The sequence below is a fragment of the Amphiura filiformis genome, chromosome 20, assembly GCF_039555335.1.
Source record: "Amphiura filiformis chromosome 20, Afil_fr2py, whole genome shotgun sequence".
Taxonomy (NCBI): domain Eukaryota; kingdom Metazoa; phylum Echinodermata; class Ophiuroidea; order Amphilepidida; family Amphiuridae; genus Amphiura; species Amphiura filiformis.
Window position 1 is genome coordinate 56,446,708 of NC_092647.1, and position 18,177 is coordinate 56,464,884.

General features: G+C 35.4%; 1 protein-coding gene across 13 annotated transcripts in view; it reads right to left on the reverse strand.

Annotated features, from left to right (window-relative positions):
- LOC140142065 (LIM and SH3 domain protein F42H10.3-like) overlaps positions 1 to 18,177 on the reverse strand; it is a 106,672-nt gene that overhangs the window by 16,130 nt on the left and 72,365 nt on the right. For 11 of the 13 annotated variants that reach the window (XM_072164008.1, XM_072164007.1, XM_072164006.1 and 8 more), the window contains one exon: positions 15,224 to 18,073. The exons of the other annotated variants lie outside the window; for them this stretch is intronic. In XM_072164008.1, the coding sequence (XP_072020109.1) occupies positions 17,897 to 18,073 (177 nt within the window). In that variant the 3' untranslated portion in view covers positions 15,224 to 17,896. Of the gene's footprint in view, positions 1 to 15,223; positions 18,074 to 18,177 lie in introns of those variants that run through there. 13 annotated transcript variants of the gene reach the window in all.

An 18,177-nucleotide genomic window follows, 5' to 3' on the forward strand; every position in this document is an offset into this window, starting at 1 on the left:
AAACGTCTGGCGTTGATTTACTATCTCCAGTAGATAGCAATGTGATTTCAATCACTATCTTCTGAAAATAAAACGTCTGGCGTTGATTTACTATCTCCAGTAGATAGCAATGTGATTTCAATCACTATCTTCTGAAAATAAAACGCCTAGCGTTGATTTACTATCTCCAGTAGATAGCAATGTGATTTCAATTGCTATCTTCTGAAAATAAAACGTCTGGCGTTGATTTACTATCTCCAGTAGATAGCAATGTGATTTTCAATCACTATCTTCTGAAAATAAAACGCCTAGCGTTGATTTACTATCTCCAGTAGATAGCAATGTGATTTCAATCACTATCTTCTGTAATCGCCAGAATTTGATTTGCTATCTTCAGTAGATAGCAATGTGATTTCAATCACTATCTTCTGAAAATAAAACGTCTGGCGTTGATTTACTATCTCCAGTAGATAGCAATGTGATTTTCAATCACTATCTTCTGAAAATAAAACGTTTAGCGTTGATTTACTATCTCCAGTAGATAGCAATGTGATTTTCAATCACTATCTTCTGAAAATAAAACGTCTGGCGTTGATTTACTATCTCCAGTAGATAGCAATGTGATTTCAATTGCTATCTTCTGAAAATAAAACGTCTGGCGTTGATTTACTATCTCCAGTAGATAGCAATGTGATTTTCAATCACTATCTTCTGAAAATAAAACGTCTGGCGTTGATTTACTATCTCCAGTAGATAGCAATGTGATTTTCAATCACTATCTTCTGAAAATAAAACGGCTGGCGTTGATTTACTATCTCCAGTAGATAGCAATGTGATTTTCAATCACTATCTTCTGAAAATAAAACGCCTAGCGTTGATTTACTATCTCCAGTAGATAGCAATGTGATTTTCAATCACTATCTTCTGAAAATAAAACGCTCTGGCGTTGATTTACTATCTCCAGTAGATAGCAATGTGATTTCAATTGCTATCTTCTGAAAATAAAACGCCTGGCGTTGATTTACTATCTCCAGTAGATAGCAATGTGATTTTCAATCACTATCTTCTGAAAATAAAACGCGTCTGGCGTTGATTTACTATCTCCAGTAGATAGCAATGTGATTTTCAATCACTATCTTCTGAAAATAAAACGCCTGGCGTTGATTTACTATCTCCAGTAGATAGCAATGTGATTTCAATCACTATCTTCTGAAAATAAAACGCCTAGCGTTGATTTACTATCTCCAGTAGATAGCAATGTGATTTTCAATCACTATCTTCTGAAAATAAAACGTCTGGCGTTGATTTACTTACTCCAGTAGATAGCAATGTGATTTTCAATCACTATCTTCTGAAAATAAAACGCGTCTGGCGTTGATTTACTATCTCCAGTAGATAGCAATGTGATTTTCAATCACTATCTTCTGAAAATAAAACGCCTAGCGTTGATTTACTATCTCCAGTAGATAGCAATGTGATTTTCAATCACTATCTTCTGAAAATAAAACGTCTGGCGTTGATTTACTATCTCCAGTAGATAGCAATGTGATTTCAATCACTATCTTCTGAAAATAAAACGCTGGCGTTGATTTACTATCTCCAGTAGATAGCAATGTGATTTCAATCACTATCTTCTGAAAATAAAACGCCTAGCGTTGATTTACTATCTCCAGTAGATAGCAATGTGATTTTCAATCACTATCTTCTGAAAATAAAACGTCTGGCGTTGATTTACTATCTCCAGTAGATAGCAATGTGATTTCAATTGCTATCTTCTGAAACTAAAACGACTGGCGCTGATTTACTATCTCCAGTAGATAGCAATGTGATTTCAATCACTATCTTCTGAAAATAAAACGTCTGGCGTTGATTTACTATCTCCAGTAGATAGCAATGTGATTTTAATTACTATCTTCCGAAAAAAAAACGCCTAGCGTTGATTTACTATCTCCAGTAGATAGCAATGTGATTTTCAATCACTATCTTCTGAAAATAAAACGCTGGCGCTGATTTACTATCTCCAGTAGATAGCAATGTGATTTTCAATCACTATCTTCTGAAAATAAAACGCCTGGCGTTGATTTACTATCTCCAGTAGATAGCAATGTGATTTTCAATCACTATCTTCTGAAAATAAAACGCCTGGCGTTGATTTACTATCTCCAGTAGATAGCAATGTGATTTTCAATCACTATCTTCTGAAAATAAAACCTCTGGCGTTGATTTACTATCTCCAGTAGATAGCAATGTGATTTCAATCACTATCTTCTGAAAATAAAACGTCTGGCGTTGATTTACTATCTCCAGTAGATAGCAATGTGATTTCAATCACTATCTTCTGAAAATAAAACGCCTAGCGTTGATTTACTATCTCCAGTAGATAGCAATGTGATTTTCAATCACTATCTTCTGAAAATAAAACGTCTGGCGTTGATTTACTATCTCCAGTAGATAGCAATGTGATTTTCAATCACTATCTTCTGAAAATAAAACGCCTAGCGTTGATTTACTATCTCCAGTAGATAGCAATGTGATTTTCAATCACTATCTTCTGAAAATAAAACGTCTGGCGTTGATTTACTATCTCCAGTAGATAGCAATGTGATTTTCAATCACTATCTTCTGAAAATAAAACGCCTAGCGTTGATTTACTATCTCCAGTAGATAGCAATGTGATTTTCAATCACTATCTTCTGAAAATAAAACGCGTCTGGCGTTGATTTACTATCTCCAGTAGATAGCAATGTGATTTTCAATCACTATCTTCTGAAAATAAAACGCTCTGGCGTTGATTTACTATCTCCAGTAGATAGCAATGTGATTTTCAATCACTATCTTCTGAAAATAAAACGCTCTGGCGTTGATTTACTATCTCCAGTAGATAGCAATGTGATTTTCAATCACTATCTTCTGAAAATAAAACGCTCTGGCGTTGATTTACTATCTCCAGTAGATAGCAATGTGATTTTCAATCACTATCTTCTGAAAATAAAACGCCTAGCGTTGATTTACTATCTCCAGTAGATAGCAATGTGATTTTCAATCACTATCTTCTGAAAATAAAACGTCTGGCGTTGATTTACTATCTCCAGTAGATAGCAATGTGATTTTCAATCACTATCTTCTGAAAATAAAACGTCTGGCGTTGATTTACTATCTCCAGTAGATAGCAATGTGATTTTCAATCACTATCTTCTGAAAATAAAACGCCTAGCGTTGATTTACTATCTCCAGTAGATAGCAATGTGATTTTCAATCACTATCTTCTGAAAATAAAACGGCTGGCGTGGATTTACTATCTCCAGTAGATAGCAATGTGATTTTCAATCACTATCTTCTGAAAATAAAACGCCTGGCGTTGATTTACTATCTCCAGTAGATAGCAATGTGATTTTCAATCACTATCTTCTGAAAATAAAATGTCTGGCGTTGATTTACTATCTCCAGTAGATAGCAATGTGATTTTCAATCACTATCTTCTGAAAATAAAACGTCTGGCGTTGATTTACTATCTCCAGTAGATAGCAATGTGATTTTCAATCACTATCTTCTGAAAATAAAACGCCTGGCGTGATTTACTATCTCCAGTAGATAGCAATGTGATTTTCAATCACTATCTTCTGAAAATAAAACGCCTAGCGTTGATTTACTATCTCCAGTAGATAGCAATGTGATTTTCAATCACTATCTTCTGAAAATAAAACGCCTGGCGTTGATTTACTATCTCCAGTAGATAGCAATGTGATTTTCAATCACTATCTTCTGAAAATAAAACGCCTGGCGTTGATTTACTATCTCCAGTAGATAGCAATGTGATTTTCAATCACTATCTTCTGAAAATAAAACGTCTGGCGTTGATTTACTATCTCCAGTAGATAGCAATGTGATTTTCAATCACTATCTTCTGAAAATAAAACGTCTGGCGTTGATTTACTATCTCCAGTAGATAGCAATGTGATTTTCAATCACTATCTTCTGAAAATAAAACGCCTAGCGTTGATTTACTATCTCCAGTAGATAGCAATGTGATTTCAATCACTATCTTCTGAAAATAAAACGTCTGGCGTTGATTTACTATCTCCAGTAGATAGCAATGTGATTTTCAATCACTATCTTCTGAAAATAAAACGTCTGGCGTTGATTTACTATCTCCAGTAGATAGCAATGTGATTTTCAATCACTATCTTCTGAAAATAAAACGTCTGGCGTTGATTTACTATCTCCAGTAGATAGCAATGTGATTTTCAATCACTATCTTCTGAAAATAAAACGACTGGCGTTGATTTACTATCTCCAGTAGATAGCAATGTGATTTTCAATCACTATCTTCTGAAAATAAAACGTCTGGCGTTGATTTACTATCTCCAGTAGATAGCAATGTGATTTTCAATCACTATCTTCTGAAAATAAAACGCGTCTGGCGTTGATTTACTATCTCCAGTAGATAGCAATGTGATTTTCAATCACTATCTTCTGAAAATAAAACGTGGCGTTGATTTACTATCTCCAGTAGATAGCAATGTGATTTTCAATCACTATCTTCTGAAAATAAAACGTCTGGCGTTGATTTACTATCTCCAGTAGATAGCAATGTGATTTTCAATCACTATCTTCTGAAAATAAAACGTCTGGCGTTGATTTACTATCTCCAGTAGATAGCAATGTGATTTCAATCACTATCTTCTGAAAATAAAACGTCTGGCGTTGATTTACTATCTCCAGTAGATAGCAATGTGATTTTCAATCACTATCTTCTGAAAATAAAACGCCTGGCGTTGATTTACTATCTCCAGTAGATAGCAATGTGATTTTCAATCACTATCTTCTGAAAATAAAATGTCTGGCGTTGATTTACTATCTCCAGTAGATAGCAATGTGATTTTCAATCACTATCTTCTGAAAATAAAACGTCTGGCGTTGATTTACTATCTCCAGTAGATAGCAATGTGATTTTCAATCACTATCTTCTGAAAATAAAACGTCTGGCGTTGATTTACTATCTCCAGTAGATAGCAATGTGATTTTCAATCACTATCTTCTGAAAATAAAACGTCTGCCGTTGAATTACTATCTCCAGTAGATAGCAATGTGATTTTCAATCACTATCTTCTGAAAATAAAACGTCTGGCGTTGATTTACTATCTCCAGTAGATAGCAATGTGATTTTCAATCACTATCTTCTGAAAATAAAACGCCTAGCGTTGATTTACTATCTCCAGTAGATAGGGATGTGATTTCAATCACTATCTTCTGTAATCGCCAGAATTTGATTTGCTATCTTCAGTAGATAGCAATGTGATTTCAATTGCTATCTTCTGTGGCTGTGTCTTTTTTCTTACAGGTTCTTTCTTTCTTCTTTCTGCCGACCATTACATTTGCTCTAGCACTCACATGCTTACACTGATTTTGACCTAACTTGGTCACAACCATCATTGACCATGCCCCTACATGTCACATGAAACTCGTGGGGTCAAAGGTCACGCTGGGGTCATAGGGGGTCAAAAACGTGATTTCAACTCAAAATGCTTCTTCTCCTACAGATTATGTATGACGGTGACCCCACTTGCACACATGCATTGCTATTACCCAGTGTCTATGGGGTCCTCACAGATTTGAGGTCAAAGGTCATTAAGGAGTCACTTCCGGTATAAAACGAAAAACCTTCCAAAATTTTTATTTGCTAAGAAAAACATAGGACAGTAATGGTATGTTCACACATAAATTGTAGTTACCCTGTGTACATGTGGTATTTTTTATTTAGGGTCAAAGGTCATTAAGGGGCCACTTCCGGTATAAAACGAAATACCTTTAAAATGCTTCTTCTCCCACAAATTACGTAGGACAGTGACATCACTTGCACACATGCATTGTTATTACCCAGTGTCTATGGGGTCCTCACAGATTTGGGGCCAAAGGTCATTAAGGGGTCACTTCCGGTATAAACGAAAAACCTTCAACATTTTTTATTTGCTAAGTAAAACATAGGACAGTAACGGTATGTTCACACATGAATTGTGGTTACCCAATTCATTTGTGGTATTTTTTTATTTGGGGTCAAATGTCATTAAGGGGTCGCTTCCGGTCTGAGACGAAAAACCTTCAAAATGCCCCTTCTGCCACAAGTAACATAGCAAAGTGGTGCCATGTACACCCATGCATTGACATTAGCCAATGTCTATGGGCGTTTTCATATATTTTGGGGTCAAAGGTCATTAGGGGTCACAACACGGCTGTGTTCGTGGGTTAGACCACAGCTAAATCTAGTTTGATTTGCTATCTTCAGTAGATAGCAATGTGATTTCAATCACTATCTTCTGTAAGATATCGCCAGAATTTGATTTACTATCTTCAGTAGATAGCAATGTGATTTCAATCACTATCTTATGTAAGATATCACTAGAATTTGATTTGCTATCTTCAGTAGATAGCAACGTGATTTCAATCACTATCTTATGTAAGATATCGCTAGAATTTGATTTGCTATCTTCAGTAGATAGCAATGTGATTTCAATTGCTATCTTCTGTAAGATATCGCTAGAATTTGATTTGCTATCTTCAGTAGATAGCAATGTGATTTCAATTGCTATCTTCTGTAAGATATCACTAGAATTTGATTTGCTATCTTCAGTAGATAGCAATGTGATTTCAATTGCTATCTTATGTAAGATATTGCCAGAATTTGATTTGCTATCTTCAGTAGATAGCAACGTGATTTCAATCACTATCTTCTGTAAGATATCACCAGATTTTGATTTGCTATCTTCAGTAGATAGCAACGTGATTTCAATCACTATCTTATGTAAGATATCGCTAGAATTTGATTTGCTTATCTTCAGTAGATAGCAATGTGATTTCAATTGCTATCTTCTGTAAGATATTGCCAGAATTTGATTTGCTATCTTCAGTAGATAGCAATGTGATTTCAATTGCTATCTTCTGTAAGATATTGCCAGAATTTGATTTGCTATCTTCAGTAGATAGCAATGTGATTTCAATTGCTATCTTCTGTAAGATATTGCCAGATTTTGATTTGCTATCTCCAGTAGATAGCAATGTGATTTCAATCAATATCTTCTGTAAGATATCGCCAGAATTTGATTTGCTATCTTCAGTAGATAGCAATGTGATTTCAATCACTATCTTATGTAAGATATTGCCAGAATTTGATTTGCTATCTCCAGTAGATAGCAATGTGATTTCAATCACTATCTTCTGTAAGATATCGCCAGAATTTGATTTGCTATCTTCAGTAGATAGCAATGTGATTTCAATTGCTATCTTCTGTAAGATATTGCCAGAATTTGATTTGCTATCTTCAGTAGATAGCAATGTGATTTCAATTGCTATCTTATGTCAGATATCGCTAGAATTTGGTTTGCTATCTTCAGTAGATAGCAATGTGATTTCAATCACTATCTTCTGTAAGATATCGCCAGAATTTGATTTACTATCTTCAGTATATCAGGGGTGTGAAATTTCAGCTTTTTTTATTGCTAACATTTACGCGTTTTCTTTTATTTTCAGCCCATATGTGACGTTTTTACCCTGCTTGTACGCTGTTTTTCAGCGTTTTTTTTAGTAATTCTCAGCTTTTTTGGTCTGAGGCCTCTCACACCCCTGGTATATAGCAATGTGCTTTCAATTGCTATTTTCTGAAAATATCACCAGACTTTCAAATGCTATCTTTAGGAAGTAATTCTGAACTTTTAATCACTATCTCTGTAAAATATCACAAAACAGATGTGCTAGTCAATCAACATATCTGAAAATGTCTTTTGTAAAACATCACTAGACTTTGATTTGCTATCTTCAGTAGATAGCATTGTGCTATCAATTGCTATATCTTCTGAAAATATCGCCAGACTTTGAATTGCTATCTTAGGAAAAAACATTTAACTTTTTATCACCATCATCTGTAAAATAGTAACAGAGTTTTATTTGCCATCTTCAGTAGATAGCATTTTGCTTTCAATTACTATCTTCTGAAAATGTTAGGCTTTGGATTACCATCTTCAGTATATAGCAATTTGCTTTTCATTGCAATTTTGTAACATATATTATCAGACTTTGAATTGCTATCTTCAGCAGATTGTAATCTTCTGAAAATATTACCAGACTGATTTGCTATCTTCAGTACATATTTGCAATGAGCTTTCAATCACTATCTTCTGAAATTATTACCAAACTTTAATTTTTAAGCTTTCAATTTATATCTTCTGAAATATTACTAAAATTTGATTTGCTATCTCAAGTAAATAGCAATGTGCTCTCTCCAGTGGCGTAACAAGGGGGTGGGGGTGGGGGCAGGGGGAACATGCCCAGGGCACCATCCTTAGGGGGGTGCCAAATTGACCAATTCAGCATTGGTTCAGCATCGATTCTGCGCCCTTCAAGCAATGAAAGTCAAAAATTTTTATACGCTTTGTGCACATTTCAGCACAAATCAATTGAGAGACCATTTTAAGACCGATATTCAACTTCTACTTTCTAGTAACCAAAATTAATTAGTGGTAGGCCTTATTTGTCCAAGCGCAATTGTTTAAAAAATGGGGGGCATTATGTATCCTTAGCCCTGGGCGCTACAACCCTAGCTACGCCATTTTTTGTGGATTGGGAGAGTCTCTGGACAAAACAAATTTTTGTTTCCAGAAAATTTTGTTCACTTCATAATCTCTTATTATTGTTACCAATAAATAAGTCCATGTGAAATTGGATTGTTTTGCATCATGCATTTCAACATTGCCAGCTCCAAATAGGTCCTGTTGTGAATGCGTACCTTTTGTATATCAAATGACTTTATAAAGCTTGGGTAAACTGACATTTAATAAATTGGGCGAGGAAAAAATCAGGACTAGGCGGGGATTGAACCCCAGGCCTCATGATTACTGGTCGAAAGTTATACCACTGGACTATATGAGTTCAGAAATGGTACAGCCTTTTGTATATTATGCCAATCTGTCATTCAATTCAATACAATAACAAAGTAAAGTTAGGAACAAAGTACATAACAAGTGCTGCCTGCTCCTCAGTCCTTTGAAATGACTTTGTCAAGGGCCTAGGACCTAATTAGGTAACATTTCAGATTTCACGCCACCTTATAGAATCTGGTCGAGTGCTCTCTGTATTATTTTATCGCCTGCTTTAATTTACAGACAAAGTTAAGATGCTAAACTGAATATTAAAAGGGCATTTCATGATCCACAGCTTTATCCCCCCACTTTTCTCCAAAAAAGTTGAGATTTTTATACCACTGGAAACCTCTGGCTACAAAATGTTTATGTACCATAAATTTCTTGCCGATTAATTTGTTTAGCAAAAATATCATCTAATTTGAATTTCGTTCTGGTATACCAGAACGAAATTACAACAGTGGCCTATGGAGCAGTGTAATACACATAATCATGCATAACTCGCAAATGCAAAATCAGAATCAACTGAAATTTTGGGAATAAGCTTTTTCATGGATATCTACTGAAAATGTCATAAAAAGAGGATGCTAGGATCACAAAATCCTCCTTTAACATGAGCAGACATTTGTATTATTTTGGTTAGAATTTGGATTATTCATGATTAGTAGCATTGAATCACTAAGTCTACCATGTGATAATCAATTGTTACCCTTTTTTCTGTTTTGTCAAGACACTCCAGCATGATTTTGCACAGAGAGTGCAAGCCCCAATCATCATCGAATTGTAAAAAATAATGAAAGTCAACATTTTGTTTTTCCTAGTCAGAGATATCAGGTAAGGGCCAATTTTAACCATCACATCTGTCGCTAAAAACAGAGTCGCTCCTAAGAGGAAAATATGTTTTCTCAAGGCGAATTGTGTACACATCTCTATGGGACACCCATTTGGTACAGTAATACCATGGGGCTTTCATCCATACCTCAGGATATATGTGTCATTGCCCTTCTTGTGTTGCTTTTGGGGTTCCAATTTGCATAAAATGTTTAACTAGAATATGATTGCTGATCATGGGGCTGGTACTTCCACTTATAAACAATGGTTTACAACCAGATTCTTATTTCTGCCAACTCTAGAGGTACATCGTTGCCCAGCTACTTTGTGGCTACTATAATATTTTGCAGTAAACCTTTGACGAGCGCGTACTGTCGTGATGTTGCAAAGTGGGAGCTAACAACGCGTCCGGCACAAAGTTCCACTCGACAACAGCAGATTGCCTCAGCAGCCAATCAAAGACAAGTGCAATGGGAAGCTGTTAGGGGTAGTCACAGTCGTTGTACTGATGAACCCTGCGCCATTTGTAGGCAGCAAACATGGTTCCGACATATTCTAATAACAGCGGAATAAATGTAAAGCGCTTTGAGGCTGTTTACGGCATAAAGCGCTATATAAATATCTACATTTATTTAAGTGTGTTTCAACGCAGTAAATATGCGATGTATGCTTAAAATACGCTCTCGTCAAAATATTATATAGCAAATTAGTACTGCACCAATCCAGTAACAGTGTGTGTGTACTGTATGTATGATTCCAATGTGTGTATACCCACACAGGTACCATCTAGAGTACCAATGAAGTAGCTGGGCAGCAGTATACCTCTGTGGGTTGCAGCAACAAGAATCTGGTCATGTAGGTATGACACCAGAGTATGTATGCGCAACTTCTGGTTAAGGGGGTACTACACCCCTTGCCAATTTTGTGCCTATTTTTTGCATTTTCTCAAAAATTATAGCACATTGGTGACAAGTAAGATAAGTATATTATAGGGGCAAGGACTACTGTAACTACTGCACTGAAAATTCAGCAACTACTCAAGGCAAGTAGTTATTGATTTATTGATCAAATATTTCATTCATTTTTGACTGTAACTTCACAACTGTTGTCTGTGTTGAAATTAAATTTCCAGTGCAGTAATTGTAGTCCTTGCCCCTATAATATACATATCTTACTTGTCACCAATGCGCTATAATTTTTGAGAAAAATGCAAAAATAGGCACAAAATTGGACAGGGGTGTAGTACTCCCTTAAAGATCTCACTTCACTTTAATTACCTTGCTTGCAGGTTTGCAATTTGCAAAAACATTAGCTACTAGCAGAAGCTAATATGTGCTCTAATATAGCCCTATTAATTCCACTTACACACACACAAATAAAGTAAATAAGACCATTTATTATCTTTGAATATGAGGCATTTTATTGATGGTATTTCCATGAAAGATAATGGTGACGTGCATATACAAGCCAGCAGTCTCACAATTGATAACATCATTTTATGTCATAAATTCATTTGAAAAGAAAAAAAAATATGGAGACAAGTAATTATCATCTTCTACAACTCTGTCCAATTTCAGGCTTAAAGTCATGTTTTGTAATTGTTAATAAAATTCCTTGAGGTTGGCATCGCATAAGTGAGTTTGATATTACAAGATTATGTTACATTGCGGGAAACATACGCTGTACATCCATTGCAAACATGCACACAATTACTCATTTTGCTATTGCATTTGAAAAACTTTGCTGACAAAAAATGCACCCTTTCTTCATTTATAGAGTAGAGGAATACATTCACCTTCAAAAAATTAATACAATATTTGAAGAAAAACACAAGAAAAGTAGAAAATTGTGTTATTTTTGAAGTATAAATGAATACAAAATAAATTTTTGTATACCTGACCTATAAGACCTAAACCCGGAGGTGGGTAATATCAAACTCGCTTATTGAATTACGCCAAGATTCCATGAAATACCAGTATCTATAATTTGGTTCATCTCAAGTTTGGTAGTGATGTATGTGCATATTTCCTGTGCCACAGTATCAAATCGCGCGCGTGCACACGTACATGAGCGTTTTGTTGGCACGCTTGCGGCGCAACCGCGAAGAAGCATTGACGTCACTACCAAACTTGAGGTGAACCAAAGTATATTAAGCGAAATTGTCTCACTTATCATCCATGAAGAAAAGAAAAGCAATCCTTGTCTAAAACTGTTTAAAATTCTAATGCATTCTGGAAGAAATGTGATTTTGCAGTGAACTACAAGCCTAAGTGAAAACTTTCATAAGATACATTGCTTTCTAAGATTTCAGCCTTTGATGAAAAATACCAAAGTTACACTATATTTTGGGTCACAAAAATGACAATCCAATATGGGTAATCCTGATTGCCTCTCCTCCCCAAATATTCTTTGCTCAAAACTGAATTTGGCTGGTAAAAGGAATCATGACATACATTGGCCTAAAATTGTGAAGAGCTGCATGTAACTATTCTAGAGTAGCCCTAAATAGCTGGCAGAGCTGTAGGTTATTTTGTGCCTGTGTCTTTGACATCGTAGATATAGGTCGTGACCAGATATATGTGACACCACCGTATCAAACTTACATCATGCACAAACAGCTCAACAACTGTCTCTCCTATAATAATATAGGCTACTTTAGTTTACTATCAGAGTGTATTGCTTACTATGTGTTATGGTGTATGCGATATTCTACAGAACAGAAATCGAGCGGAAATAAAAAAATGTAATACGCTGAACATTGAAAACATGACAATGACGGGTACATAGCAAATCTCAAGGTAGATATGTACATACTGTTGCATACAATAACATACAAACAACATACACCTATCATGGAAGATGCCCCTAAATGATATACACAATTCATAAGCTATATTCCAAACTCCAAGAGTCTCAAGTTCAGAAACCTGTTCATGCATACCAGAAGTTACTGACCTTGGACTTTGAAGTATCGCAATACAGCAACTTACATTTTATTTGCAGAATAACTTTTGCCTTGATATTTACTTTTCCCTGTGACATTATAATTTAGAACTTTTCACTTCTTTAAATTGACCAGTTCAACTTACCCACTTATAAAAGCAATTATTTTAATTTTGTTACCCATTTTGCCCATAGAGCTCAATGGCCTGACAACATTAAAATGTGTTGACCTATGACCTGTTACCTTTTAAAGCATAGAATACAAAAGTCATAATGGTAGTAACTATTTACAATGTTTTGCATTCTAACTTCCACTGTGACATGATTATAAGACATTTGAAAACAAAAGCTATGCTCCCATTTACCCTTTTTCTTACTAAAACAGATAAATGCATAGTAAAGTTTAGAAACTGGAATACGAAGTAGATTTTAAAGTGATTACTTTGAGGTGCTTCAGAAATGGTTACTGTCATGTTTTTATCAAATTTAAAATTCAAGAGAATCAAATGAAGAGCATTCTATCCAAGTCATCTACCAACACAGAACATTTTGGAGTTATAAGACGGATAACAAGTTAGTTTCTCACAAACAAACTACAATTCAACACATTCATTTTAGGCACTTTTGTTTTCCTGTCTTATGACATTGACGATGTACGCAGCATATCACATCAAGTTGAAAATATTCAACCAATCGACTACACTGTCTTAAATCAAGTTGAACATATTCAACCAATCGACTGCACTGTCTAAATTCAAGTTGAACATATTCAACCAATCGACTGCACTGTCTCAAATCAAGTTAAACATATTCAACCAATCGACTGCACAGTCTCAAATCAAGTTGAACATATTCAACCAATCGACTGCACTGTCTCATATTTTGATGGTTTGGTTTCAATTCTAATCTCTCTTACCCCATTACAAAACCTTCACTTTACAAATGACATCAAATAAAATGAATACATTCTTTTCATGTCTGCATCTCAGCAGAATGCAAAATACACCACTGAGTTGTACCACCAACTCCTGCCTTATATTCATCATATGTGGTATGATTAAGCAAAATGAGCTGTCTGTCCCTTAGAATTTCTTCTTCCACGTTCTGTTAGGAACTAGAGGACATATTTCAATAGGCAAGAGGATTTAAAGAAAGAATAAACATTAAACAATCTTGACAAGGAACTCATTTTGCTTGATCAGATCATATTGGTAATAAATGTACACTGTATACTGAAAGCAACATGGATTATTATCATTGTTAAATAATCAAAAACAGAAAGAAAAAAAAATACACAGGAAAATGGCATCTATTGCTATTACAGAGTGATGATAAAATAAATGTACAGGCCAACAGACAATACAGCAGCATTAAATCAAAACCTAGCTTAACCCCATGAGAACTACCTGCCGATTGGCCAAAAATAAATTTTCAATATCAATTAGCCCAATCAGCAACATTGTTAGAATAATTTCATTACAAACAAAAAATTGGGGTGAATTATTTGCAAACTTCCATTCTGATTGGTGATTAAAGTGAAAATATCATGAATTAACTAATCAGAGGCAATGTTAGATCAGCAGGTAGTGCTCAGGGGGTTAAAATCAGTGATGCCATACTGCATCTGAACTGAGGTGTGTATAGTAAAGCAATGTGTCAGCTTTGTCTACACGATAGCACAAAGTGGGCTATGACATCCACAAAAGAGAACTCACACCAAAGAGATTAGACCAGGGGAGTGCGGATTCCTCACACAAACATGGGGAAGTCCAAGCTCTCCTAGTCAAAACTCTTTGGCTCATGCACAAGTGCTGTGACATCCACTAGCATAGTGGTATGAGAGTACACACACAAGAGCCTTGCTACGCACCTAGGTGAAGACACACATACACAAAATGGGCTTGTGATGGTTAACACTGCATTGTATACTTTTCTGCAACAAGTTCTCTACACCTTGAAGGAGATCAAACATAGTTTTGTAAGCTTTTTTAAGTAGAAAGATATAAAAGTCATGATCATTCTGGGTATACTTTTGAATACTATAAGCTTTTCTTGATTTTCTGCCAGCATTTGCTTCATACCCATGTTACCATGGTTACAGGATGAACTTTGTATCTAAGGATTATGCTGTTGTCCAGCATTCTTAAAGGAAGTGTCCGGCAATCACAACATTATGTCTTATATGTTAGAAAAATAATTATCAAGCACGAATCACATGGTTTTATTTAAAACAAACTCACATTAACCATAAAAGCGAATAAAACAGCAATCATTCAACACGCGATATTCAAAATTCCCGCAACAAGCGAAATTTTCTAGAGCAGTGACGCTGGTTATTTGTGCTCAAATGTCGCCAGGCTTCATTGAATTATTAGGACGTCATTGCTCTTGACAATTTCGGCGCTGGAATTTTGAATATCGCGTGTTGAGAGATGGCTGTTTTTATCCGTTTTTATGGTTAATATGACTTTGTTTTAAATAAAACCATGTGATTCGTGCTTGATAATTATTTTTCTAACATATAAGACATAATGTTGTGATTGCCGGACACTTCCTTTAACAGATTTTGCACTATATATAAAAGAAATGTTAACTGGCTGAATACTTGCAGAAGTTTTTACAGAAGATGATCTAAACTATCTTTAAGTAAAAATAAAGGCACGCTGTTAAAAATCAGTTGATGCAAATGCGGTGAAAAGAGCTGCAAGTGGATTTCTAACTGAATACTTAATAATATGATGCCAAAACAATAATCATGGTCATCATGGTGGTTTGATAAAAACTACTGAGCAAAACCTGAATATCAAAATGGTAAGATATGACATGTTTGCCACAATTTGGATGAAACTTGAACAATAGGAAGAATACAGATATTGTGCTTATTTTTCTAACAACTTCCAGGCCGAGATTCAGATAAGATGAGGTTTTTGTCTTTATAGAAGACTACACACACACTATCATTAGCACCCTATCTAAACATCTTCCTGATGCACAATATTTAGCTCTATAATATTAGATGTGCTTGACTTATTTGATGCAAGTTAATTAATTTCTTGATTATATTTCCATTTACTTACGTACCGGTAAATAAAGCTTTGTTCTGTTGGCCATGTTAAGAAAATGCATAATCATTTAAATGTCCGAATCCGTTATATCTAACTAAGATTATATACTCAGTGAATGAATGGGATATTACCGTAAATCCATACACCCCCTATGGAAGACATGACCTTAATCTTCCAAACAGGGAGTGTTAATTTCAAATGGGTTTACCTGAATGGGTTACTCCATTTAAAATCTACCCCATGTGTGGGAGATTAAGGTCATGTCTTGTATATGGTGTGTGTATGGATTTCAAACGGATTAGCCCAATGTGTGCTGTTTCCATCTGAAGGACCCGTACTCCACATGTTATGCAATACTACACCACCAGATTCCTATTGCTGCAGACCTCAGAGGTACCATGCTGCCAAGCTATTTTGTGGTTACTCTAGTACCAGTGCAGTAACCAATACAGTACCAGTATGTGGAATGTATGTGTGACTCCAATTTGTGTACTCCAGAGTACCCACACAGGTACTCTATACCAATAAAGTAGCTGGGCAGCACCTCTGGCGGCGGCACCGCAATAAGAATCTGGAAGCGCATTTCTTGAACTACTGTCTGTTGAACAGAAGAATTTTGTCAAAACTAGACAAATTTCAAAACAGTTTTGCTATCAAAATGATACATAATTGAAGTATAAATGCATGGCTATATATGTAGCGATATACTAACATGTTATAGTATAGCTTACAAAAAAGTGCAAAATATGTTCACCCACTACGCCCTCCCTAATGCTGTAAATGTACGACCAAGTTTACGTACAATTGTAAGCTTACTTCTTTTTCAAAGTATTTATACAGTTAAGCCTTGTGATTGGCTATCTATCCATCCATATATAAAACCTCAAACCCAAAATATGTAAACCAGACCTTATAGCTCAAAGTCTATATGGGCTTATATAATAATATACACAATTAGCATGTTTGTTTCATTCAGTAACAATTAATGCAATAATAACCAATTTATTCTGTTACACAGTTTGAAAAGTTTCTGATCAACTAGTATATTGTTTTCTTTATATTTTGGTAAAACTGGATTCATTCCTAGCTCATCACTATCATTACAAACTAAGCAACTCCTCTGGAGGTCTGCCAATGATTTGCTCACTTAGTAATTGCCAAGGTAGTTGGTAGTAAAGTAAGTAAACTTTGGCAATAGCAAAACATTGCAAACAAACCTTTGCTATTTCTGTTGGTAGTGAATTCATACCATCTTTTTTCTCAGTTTAAGACATCACAACGGACTGCAAGTCTAAACTTTCATAAGTCTAAACCTTCGTAAGTCTAAACCTTTGTAAGTCTAAACCTTTGTAAGTCTAAACCTTCGTAAGCCGAAACCTTCGTAAGTCTAAACCTTCGTAAGTCTAAACCTTTGTAAGTCTCAACCTTCGTAAGGCTAAACCCATCGTAACTCTTTCATAGGATTCATATGTTAGAGTTAAGATGAGTGTGGGATTTATGATGGGTTGTGAACATGCACGACATCGCAAATGTTAATTGAATCAACACAAATTAAGTTTCATCACTTCATTGACAGCTAAGACTGTGATCACATGAACTGAAACAACAGTAGCAGTTGTTAGGACATCAACAGAAGTGACCAAATTTGTCATTTGTCAAGATTCAGTTTTAACACATGGCGATATGAGCCAAAACAGCCTCATTTCCAAGGACATAGTTCAATAACTTCCAATCTAAAACTGAGCCCAGAAATTGACCTCCTATTGTAGAGAATGAATGTTTGTACCCAGTTCATTCAAAGGTCAATCTATGAGTTAATAAATATATAGGGGTTACAGAACTGTGCACTGATGGAAGAGAATGTTTGAGATCAACATGTTCCGATTTAAATACATTGGAAAACACAGAAAGTAGAAAGTGTGTAATTATTTTATTTGGATCCTCCCTCTCCCATGCTGTATATTTCTTATAACATGCACAATAAGAAACAAAAAATGTGGGTATGTTTATTTATTTTTTGTTTGTTTTTGTTAATACAAAATACATTATTATACACATGCAGGTTGTCCGGCCGTAATGCGTTGATCTACGCACACGACTCATACACAAAAAAGTAAAGCGCCCTCGTTGAATGATTGGCAGCAGCAACCAGGACATTGAAGCGTGCCATTAGATTGGCTCCACGTAGTTTGAAGGCATCATACCAGTGTCTCCGGTTCGTTCTACTGTTCCAGTCATCCACCCTTCATCGATAGCTTCCGAGTTGATGATAACATCACCCTCTACAAATGATACCTCGTCTACATCAGCAGCAGCGTAGTCATACATAGCACGGTACACTGGCCCCTGAAATGAGTAGTATAGATCATTTAGAAAAGCTTCGTAAAATTATGGAAACTATGGACAGCCAGGAAATTTTGTTATACATTATTAGGTACAGCAATTATTAA